This window comes from Nematolebias whitei, chromosome 18 (genome assembly GCF_014905685.2).
Source record: "Nematolebias whitei isolate Nwh7 chromosome 18, NemWhi1, whole genome shotgun sequence".
Lineage (NCBI taxonomy): Eukaryota > Metazoa > Chordata > Actinopteri > Cyprinodontiformes > Rivulidae > Nematolebias > Nematolebias whitei.
In genome coordinates, this window is record NC_056515.1 from 15,320,204 (window position 1) to 15,330,619 (window position 10,416).

The 10,416-nt window shown below is 39.5% G+C and overlaps 1 protein-coding gene across 1 annotated transcript; it reads left to right on the forward strand.

Annotated features, from left to right (window-relative positions):
- The first annotated feature begins 1,414 nt into the window (after positions 1-1,414).
- rnf180b (ring finger protein 180b) lies at positions 1,415-10,416 on the forward strand. The gene is made up of 8 exons (XM_037692587.1): positions 1,415-1,452; positions 2,683-2,768; positions 3,887-3,976; positions 6,224-6,769; positions 7,866-7,979; positions 9,163-9,376; positions 9,455-9,580; positions 10,220-10,416. The coding sequence occupies exons 1-8, from the start codon at positions 1,443-1,445 to the stop codon at positions 10,414-10,416; spliced, it is 1,383 nt and encodes a 460-aa protein (XP_037548515.1). The 5' UTR covers positions 1,415-1,442.

The window sequence follows — 10,416 nt, forward strand, 5'->3', positions numbered from 1 at the left end:
TAGATAGATAGATAGATAGATAGATAGATAGATAGATAGATAGATAGATAAGGGGGCGGCTGTGACTGAGTGGTTGGAGCAGTCGTCCTCAAATGCGAGAGTTGGGAGTTCAATTCCACCAGCAGTCCCTGAGCAAGACACTGAACCCCTCATTGCCTCTGATTTGTGTCCCATCGGTGTATGAATGTGATCTAAATCAGGGGTTCCCAAACTTTTCTAAGCCACAGCACACCAAACGACATTAGCTTCTGGCTGACACCCCCCCCCCCCCCCCGCAAACCCACAAACGCTATAAATATGTAAAGAAACATCAACTTTTAGAATGTTTTAATTTTTTTTTACTATAGTCAATTAATTAATACAGCTGCTGAGCGTAAGATTGTTATTAACTAACATGTTTTAAACACTGAATTATATTCCCACTGGAAAAAAACAACAACTTTTCAACAAACTGTTGAGCAGAAGAACAAAACTAAATAATTTTAACCTCTCTCTCTCTCTCAAGTGTGTTTATCTGGAAATGACAGATACAGATTGCCCTATGATCTAAGCCACTGATTATTCTTCGCAGAAATCTAGTAGAGTGCTGTATGTATGGGTAAATGAAGCACAGACTGTGTTGTAAAGAGAGTATCTTGATAAGTTAGAAAGGTGATATACAAAGTATAAGTACAGTCCATTTTAAAACATAGCCTTTAAGGGGGTTCTGTAGTTTTGTCTGGTAACAAAACTACAGAAAAACTACTGTTAACTACTGCTTATAGGTTGTTTTGTTTTCCAAAATTTAGTTTTACTTTGATATTTTCAATAGCAAATTAACATATTTGTTGTCGTTTGTAGTTTTATTTTATTGTTGCAATTGTCCGTGTTTTGTCAAATAAAGCTCTGGCCTTGGTTTACTTTTTTTATGAGCTGTGAACATTAAAATCATTTTTCTAAAACCCAAATGACTGTTCTTCAATGACGAGTTACAAGACTCGCCAGCAGGGGGTGCAATGCATGACTTTAGCTGCATTTATTACTGTTTTGATGAACATTTCAAAACATCAACCTTGAAATTTCAACTAACAGATTTAAATGTCTAAATATAGTTACTGATATTTGCACAATCAAAATGAAAAAGGAAGACAAATCTATGTTCCCATCCAAAAGTGTTACTTTAAATTAATATATGTTTTTCTCTAACCAAGTGTTCTAATTCATGTAAGTGTCCATATTAAAAAAAAAAAAATATATATATATATATATATATATGCACGTTATTTATGTTTCTTCCATAAAAAAAACTAACAAACAAACAAACGAAATTTGTTGTTTTGCGCTAAATCCTTTTTGTCTCGTTCGGGCTCCCGTAGATTCTCCTGCGGTCACATCCGTATTTAAGGATTTATAACTTTATGTTTTTCTGTTTCTCTTCGCCTCTGCGGCTGCGAACGCCTCGTATGTTGCCAGGTAAAGTAAATTTTCTTATAAAACATGAGGTCATTTTATGTTTGAAGTCCGTTTTGAACCGAGGAGTGCCAAAAGTCAAGAGTAAACTTGTTTTGTAGCTAAGTTAGCTAAATAAAATGTTTTTCCACCACGTCTGTTGACTCAACTTGAAGATGACGAATAAAAACGAAGTGCAGTAGTTTTATTAAACATTCAGGGAAAGGTCCAAACAGGAGAACTGATAGCAGTTTATTAAGGTTAAAACAGGTGCATCAGGACTGATCAATAAAAGTTCTGGTCCAGTCCTGGTTTTGAACAGTTTTCTTCCTGCCTTGCCTGTTCTCTGTGGAAGTGGTCCGGACTTGCAGTTATCCAGACTTTTTGGAGGTTTTTCAGGGTTTTATTTGGTGTTTTTCTGCCTCTTCCTTCAGTTTCAATCCTTGAGTTTCCTAACTTTGACCTCTGACCTCAGTCAGTTCAGTTTATTTATATAGCATCAAGTATCATCAGCATAATGATGAACATTTATCCCATGCTGTTTAATAAGTTAACTTTACCTTGTGGAAGCATATACAGTAAAGAGTATTGTGCCAAGCACTGAACCCTGAGGAACTCCATGACTAACTCTGACCTCTGACCTCAGTCGGACCCAAAGAGCTCCTAAAGTCCAGAAGACAAGCAAAGTTGAGTCTTAAAGGGAAAGGAAATATAAAAAAATCTGACAAAACTCAGGAGTTTTGCGCAGTTTGTGATGAAAATTTGGACGTACTTCAGGTTTACTGTGTAGCAGCTAAACTTTAGCTACAGGTGTTCTAAAATGTTTCGTCTTCATCGTATATTGAGCTGGTTTGTATCCGATGCCTTTTGATTTCCAAACAATATTCTTTCAAAAACGTCATTTCATGCACCTTTTCCCATTTCTAAAATCATCAGTTTTATATTTTCTTACAACTGATTTACAGCTAAATAGCTTTTTTTCCCGTTCATTTGTTGTTTATTTACTCGGGGACAAGAGTTGAACAACAGCTGCTGTACACAGCACCGTTTACAGCCCAGGCTAAGTTTTGTGAACGTCCGGTCCTTTGGGACAAATTCAGCCATAAATATGATGTCATCATCTGCAAACGTCTGAAACCTGCATGGATGAAAATGTAAACGGCTACAAACGCAAAGCGGCCGAAGAACTCCGCCTCCGGTTCTGATTAGCTTCACAGGGTGAAGGACGAAGTGTTTTTTGCTTCTTGTCTTCAGTGCCGACGGACCGAGCGATGGAGGGAACGCTGCTCCGCTGCAGACGCTGTCGGAGAGCCGCCGTGGATCTGACTGCTTCCCCTTCGGTCAGTGAAGAAGCCGAAGTCTGTCAAAGTTCTTGTTTCGGTCCGAACCTTCACAGTCTTTTGATGTTTATATTCATTTTCTTTTCCTGTTTACATTTTTTTTTCCATTTACAATTAAACTGCTTCTGCAGACTTTAATGGTATTTTAGCCATTTGTACTTCCAGACCTTCGGCTACTTTAGGAGATGGGCGCTGTAACTTTAGTTTTTTTGTAACTTTTATACTTTTCAAAATCTTTACATTTATTTACTGATAAAATTCTCATCCTCTGTTATTGTCTTCGTCCTTTTTAAGCTAAACTTTAACTGCTTTTTGCGTTTAGCCATCTGGTTGTTGCTTTTAGCTGCTTCAATCTTTTGATTAGCCTTTTGCTACGTTTTGCTTTTAGCCATTCTTTTACTATATCAAGTTTCTGGCTAGACATTCACTACTTTTACGTTTTAGCTAGCCTTTTGTTACTTTTAGTTTTAAACTATACTTCTTCTGCTTCATACTTTTAGTTAATCCTTTGGCACTTTTAATTGTTAGCCTGATTATAGATGCTATTTTGCTACTTCAAGCCTTTAGCTAAACTAGCTTATTTCTAGCTTTTTGCTACTTTTTATATTTAGATAGCCTTTTGCTGCTTTTAGCTTTTAGCTAGTTTTTCTTCCTAAAACTCTTATGTATTAGCCTTTTGCTACTTTGAGTTGTCCTTTCACTGTTTTTAGCTAATCTTTCATTACTTCAAGCTTTTTACTGGTCTTTTGCTACTTTTAGCTTTTAGCTGATTTTAGCTTCAGGTACCAATTTACCGCTTTTAACTTTCGGCTACCGTTCTGCTCCGCTCAGCTTCTGTTGTCTTGCTTTAACAGCTCAGTTTCAGCAGAATCCTCGTTTCTCTGGTTCTCTTTTGGGAACAGACAAAAACAAACATCTGAAAAATAATAATTTATCTTGAAATAAAGGAAAATGTTCATGAAAAACTTTAATTTAAATCCCGTTAGAATAATCTAAATCATAATCCTGACACTTTGTCAGCAGCTGTTTTCGTTCTGAAGCTCAGTGAAATCTTTGTTTTGTTTTTCCCACAGACGTTCTGAACAAACAGTTCCTGATGATCAATTTTGTTTTTTCAGGCCGCAGATGAAAGTTCAGCTGATGTTTGTGCGGTTTGGCACGTGAGCGTGGACAAGCTGCCGGGCTGGATCCTGACCTCCGTCCAGCAGGTAACAGGCGTCACCTGGTCAGAATTTTACCTAGAGCCGGGGGGCCCAAAGTGGGGCCCGTGGGCCAAAGTTGGCCCGCCAAGCTGTCCTCATTACTATATTAAACCTTAGATTCACCAAAATATTGAATAAATATGGAATAAATGACGACCGTCTCAAACGGTCCTATAAAATCTATGATTTTTGTTTTTTGCACGAGGCCCGCCACCTGTCAATCAATCCAGTAGGCAATGCAGCAACTGAGCAATCAGCAACCTTGATTTGTCCTGAAGTGAACACCTCGTACCTGCAGAGCTGCTGCAGAGCTGCTGCAGAGCTGCTGCAGTGTTGCATTACGAACGCTTCGCAGTCAGAGAGATTTCAAGAATAAGAGTTTATTTGTTTTATTACATGTTAATCTACTGTAATAAACTTTTGTAAAATACACCAGAATGTGGGAAATGGCATCTTCTTTAATCAAAATTATCTGGGGGAGGACCCCCAGACCCCCCACCAGCACCAACACAGTCATTTCTGTGATGTTCTTTATAATGGAAGGTTAAATAACTTTATAATAAATAAATGGATTTTACTTAAAGAAATATTTGCATTTAATGTGTTATTGCTTTTGGCCCGCAGCCCTCTGGTAGATTTTAAATGTGGCCCTCTCAGGGAAAAAGTTTGGGCACCCCTGCCTTAGAGTCAAAACATTTTAGCTGCTTCAGCTGAAGTTTTTAGTTTTTTATTCTGAATCCATTTCAGGTTTCCAGCTGCAGCTAAAGACAGAAACTGTAAAAATGGATTAATTCAGAGCGAGGGCCGTGTTTTTTCAGCTGTTCTCTATAGCAGGACCGTCCTGTGGCTCAGTCCAGTAGAACTGTTCGAACCCACAGGAACGCTTTGTTCTTTAAAAGAACAAATTCTGCCCGAAGAGGAAAAACTGGAAGATAATTTTCTGCTGAATTTCAGTTCGACGCTGTGAAGCTACTTTTTGTTTTTTACTGAAGCTTGTTCAAAAAATTTAAACTGAACTGTTTTAAAATGAACGAAACAAAACGGTAGCTAAAAGCTACACTAGTAAAACAGTTGCCAGAAATTAAGTTTGGCAAAACTGTAGCAAAACGCTTCAGAGATTAAACAGTAGCTAAAAGCTACATTTAGCAAAACAGCCTAAAGCTAAATGTATTAAAACAGGTAAAAGTTACATTTAGTAAACAAGTACGGGAAAGCTAAGATTAAACTGCTAAAATCAATGAAGCTCTATCAAAAACAATAATTCAGCACAACAGAAGCTAAAAGTATTAAAAAACACTTGCTCAAAACTAAACCCCTGTCAGCAGTTAATAATTGTTTAACAAAAACAAGTTAAATCAAAAACAAGTGCAACAGAAGCTAAAAGGTAATATTTGCTAAACGGCTAAAGGTAAAATTGTATAAACTGCAACTAAAAGCTAAAGTTATCAAAACTAAATTATACAATAGTGGCCAAAAGCTAAAACCAGCTTCTGTTGAGCTAAAATTAGCTGAACAATAGATAAAAGATTAAATCAGCAAAACTATCGCAAAAAGCTTAAATAAGGAAAACTAATCTAAAGCAAGCATAACATTAGCTAAAAGCTAAAATTAACTAAACTGCCAAAGCTAAAGTTGTTAAAATGGGTGAAAGGTAAATCTAGCAATCTGGTAAATGCTAAAACTAGTAGCACTGTAGGTAAAAGCCTAATATTAGCAAAACAATAACTAAATGCTAAAATCAGCAGAACTTTGGCTAAAGGCTTAGTTGATCGAATCAGTAGCTAAAACTTAAAACCAGCATATAAGTAGCTCAAAGCAAAAGTTAGCAAAAACTAGTGGCTAAAATCTGTGAAACAGTTGCAAAATGCTTAAAAGAAGTGAAACAACAGTTCAAAACTAAAACCAACAGAACTTTAGCTTCAAGCAGAATTAAGCAAAACAGTTAAAATTAAAAATGAGCTAACAGGAGCTAAAAGCTACAAATGGAGCAAATATTTAAATGATTGCAAACTGAGAAAAACCTGAGTAAATTAAAATCCTGTAAAAAGTGTAGAAGCTACAAAAACCAGAAGTAGTAGCTGTGAAGTCGAGAACAAGCCGAATGTTTCGGTGCCTAAACTGTAGACCGTCTGCCGAACTTTGATCTGAAGACAACCCAGCGTCCTCTCTACGACTTGTGTTCGTTCTGTCAGCAGGTTTTGAGTTCAAAGCTGGACCATTTTGGTTCCAGCTCATGTTTTGGTTTCTGTCCAGGCCCAGTGGACCGCCGGGAAACTGAACTGCTGTAACTGCGGCGCTCGTTTAGGAGGCTTCAACTTCCTGACTCGCTCCAGGTGTCCCTGCGGTCTGGACACCAAGGTCCACCTGAACAAGAGCCGCGTGGATCAGGACCGCAAGCGTCACGTCCCCATCGTCCAGCCCAGGAGGACGAGGTCCGAGGCGGGAACAGAAACCGGTCAGAGTGAACCTAGCAGGACTCCTCTGATCAGCCGTCCCGCAGAGTCCTCGGATCGGGTCCCCGATGGTGGGACCCGGCAGGGACGCTGCTGCTTGGAGGATGATGGACACTCTGCAGACTCCACAGACCTTCTGAGGTCGTTCTTTTTAAATCCACAGTTGGACCCAGAAGATTCGATTGACCCTGGTGTTCCTGGGGTTTCTGGAGCCAGACGTTTGTCCCAGTATCAGAACCAGGACCAGACTCACGAGGCACAGGAGCCGACCCCTGGCCACGAGGAGGTTTTAGCTTCGGGTTCTTCTGTCAGATGGCGGTCCAGCTCTGATGGAGAAGCTCTGCAGGTAGAGTTCAGTTTAATTCTCTGGTAGATCAGGCAGATTGTACCTAAAGGAACGCTTCGTGAAAATAATATTCTGTGCTCGACGGCATTTAAAGACAAAGCCTGGACAAAGGACGCAAAACACACAGGGACGTTTTTGTATTTACTTTATCACTTATTAACACACGAAAAAACATTTTAGTATGACAAATATGATCTTAAAATACTTTTTCTTAAATCTGAAAAAAGTACAAAAAGACTGAGCTCCAAAAAAAAGCTTTGTTGTTGTTGTTGTTGTTGTTTATTTTGTAGGTTTCTCATTCTCTGACTAAAATTTATTTTATTTTGGTTTTCCAGTTTAGGGGTTATTACTATTTATTTGTTTTATGTTATTTTTTTTTATCCTGATAAAAGCCGAACAAATATCTTTGGAAGGCACTATCAATTTTATTATATATATTTTTTTACTTCATTCAATCAGCCTTTTGTCAGTTTTGAAGCCAAAATAATTTTTTGCTTTTCAGAAAAACAAGTATACTTTTTAAAAAGTTTTTGTAGTCCCTGCTTCAAAAACAAACAAACAAACAAAAAAAAGAAGAAAGGTTTCATCTTTTAAAAACCCAAACAATATAAATTTGGCCAAACTTAAAAAATGGAAAAATGTTCTCTTTTTTTCCCAGGTCTTCCATATTTGTTTGTGCTCTTTGAAAAACTTAAAAAAAAATTTAAAACCCGTTGAATTTGTAAACATTTCTGAGCTGCTGGAGCTCTGCGGTGTTCAGAGTGAACATCGAAGCATCGTCTGCATACATGATGAGTTTCTGCAGAATTTTACCAACAATGCCACGTTTTGTATGAAACTGTCAATCAAAAATTTAAAAAGTGTTAAAGATAAAAATAGGAGCTTGTTTATTAACGTTTCGTTTGTGAAAGTTGAGATCCTTGATACAATTTAACATTATCTAAAGGGTGTAAAGGACCAATATGAATTTTTAAAAAATTCAAGTTAGTTTTTTTTTTCTCCAGAAGTCAGACCAGTTCCTGAGAAAACGGCTGTAGATTTATGCTAGAACCAAAAGTAGTTCTGCTGGATGTTTAAATTCTTTTGTTGTATTTAGGAGAGCTCCTCGGCAGAGATCCGACTGAACAAGAGAGAGAAGAATCGTCTGAAGAGTCAGAGGAGGAAGGAGAGGAGGAGAGAAAGATGGCTGCAGTGTCTGGACCAGCAGAAGGTAAGAACTCAGACGATGCACAAAGTCAAGCTGTGGTTGGTTTTAAGCGGCGGCATCAGAACCGCTTCATGTTCGATCAGATGAACCTTCAGATAAACCGAGTCATTGTTTATGAGCCACACTTGAAGCTAAAACGCAGAAAGTGTTTGAAAAATAACTCTGCGTTCACTTCCTGTTGCTGTGAAACGAACCCAAACCATCAGCCTCCACCACCGTGCTGACAGCTGGCATGAGCTGTTTGCTGCAGTGCATTCTGGGTAAACACCTGTCCTTTGATCTACCTTTGTTCCAGAAGTCTCGCTAAAGTTTTATTGATTTTAAGTTTTTAGCTTCAGTTTTGATAATCGTAGCAATTAACCACTGTTTGGCAGCATTTTCATTTAGCTACTGTTTAATTAATTTTAGTTTTTAGCTGCTGTTTTGCTGAAGTTGTAGCTACAGTTTTGCTGATTTCAACTTTTAGTAACAGTTATGCTAATGGTAGCTTTTGGCAGCAGTTTCCAAACATTTAGCTTTAAGCTACTTTTTTGTACTATTCAACTTACCTTATTTTATTGTTAGCATTTTGCGTTTAGCTAGTCTTTTGGTAATTTTAGTTTTCAGGTTTTTTTTTTTTTTTTTTTGGCTGACTTTAACTGTTCTGTTTTAGTTTTGGTAATTTTTACTTTTCTCAACAATGTTGTTTTAGCTTTTCAGCAACTACTTTAGTTCATTTAGCTGTTAGCTTCTGTTTTGCTGATTTTCACTTTTAACAACTGAATGTTGACGTCGTTTGATCTGGTTCTGGTCCAGAAGTCTTGTGGTTCCTTCAGGTGAAACTTGACAAACCTAAGTGGTGCTGCCATGTTTTTAGAGAGAAGAGGTCGTGACCTTTGACCTGCTGACAGAGGCCTATAGAGTCACTGCACGGTCTGACCTTCAGGGTGAATTAGCTGCCTCGGGTGTTTTCCTCTTGTGATTAATCTTTTTCTCTGTAGAACGATGGACTCCAGATAATCTGGAAATGACCTTTGACCTTTCTCAGTTATGGCTGGCTGCAGCCGTTGCTTCTCTAAAGTCATTGCTGATGTCTTTCCTTCTTGGCGTTGTTAGATCCTGTGACAGGAGGGGTGAGCTCCTTAAAAGAAGATGCTTTTGTTTTTCCTTCAGTGCTGAGAAAAAACTTGTGAAACTTGTTCTTTAGGCTGATGGCGCTCCGCCTGCTGACCCTGCGGTGGGGGACGGAGACGGGCTCACCTGCCCCGTGTGCCTCGACGTCTACTTCAGCCCTCACGCCTGCCAGCCCTGCGGACACGTCTTCTGCGAGCCGTGTCTTCGCACGCTCGCCCAGAACCGTCTGACGGTCACGCCCTGCCCGCTGTGCCGCACCCTCATCTCCAACACCAGCTTCAGCGAAGGTGCGCGGCCTCAGCGGGACTCCGACTCGGGTTCCACACGGCACCGTTTGTTTCTGACGGCTCGTTTTGTCTCATCAGAACTCGATCAGACGGCCAAAGCTCTCTTCCCAACAGTCTACTTCTCCCGGAAGCACAGCTTCCAGCACGCCTCGTGTTCCCGTTGGCCTCTTCCCAACGCTAAGAAACCCTTCGGCTCATTTTGGGGTGAGACAGCTGTGTGAACGGGTCTGATCTGACCTGTTCACACTTTATTCACTGTCAAACAAATAACAACAAACTTAACTTTAGAGTCCGGTCCTGACTCGAAGGACTGCTCTGCACTTTTAGCTGTTCTGGGTCAACTGTAAATAAATGTTTTCACCATCAAGTAGCAGCAGAAGTACAAGTTAGGAATGACTCTCAGCTACTACCACACCAAATTTTAGCTCCGTATCTGTAAAATGGACCGAGTTAATTTAATTTTTAGGGTTTATTAGCTGTGGTGGCCATCTTGAATCGGGCTGACTCCAAAAGTTAACCAGTTGTAGATGTTCATCCACTGATTCTTTCTGATTGTTTCAAGAAAATTTGGCTCGTGGTTCATGAGATATTTTGCTAACAGACAAATGAACACACCCCTACGATCAGGAAGTTACATGATTGCTCATATTTTGTGGTGGTGGGTGATAATTAATGCACCGTATGTTACTGCCGAGGTGTTTTGGCGACTGAAAACCATATTTGTCTCCTTCAGAACCAGACTGAGTTTAAAAACATCCGTTCTGATGTTTTGTTCATGAGTTTGTCGGGAAATACGAGGTTTGTTCCTAAAAACCTGTTTTCTCGTTGCCTTTTGGGCCCCAGAGAACCGGCGTCCTGGAGCACCGGTTTGGAGGCGCTGGCACTTTGTGCACAGAGGTTTGACGCCGGAAGCCGTGTATGTGAACAACGCTCGTGACCTGCAGCTGAACCTGGGCCTGGTTCTGGTCCACGTCTCCCCGTTCTACTGGATCCTGGCCTTAAAGGTCCTCTGCGTCCTGCTGTACTACTTCGTGTTCTGA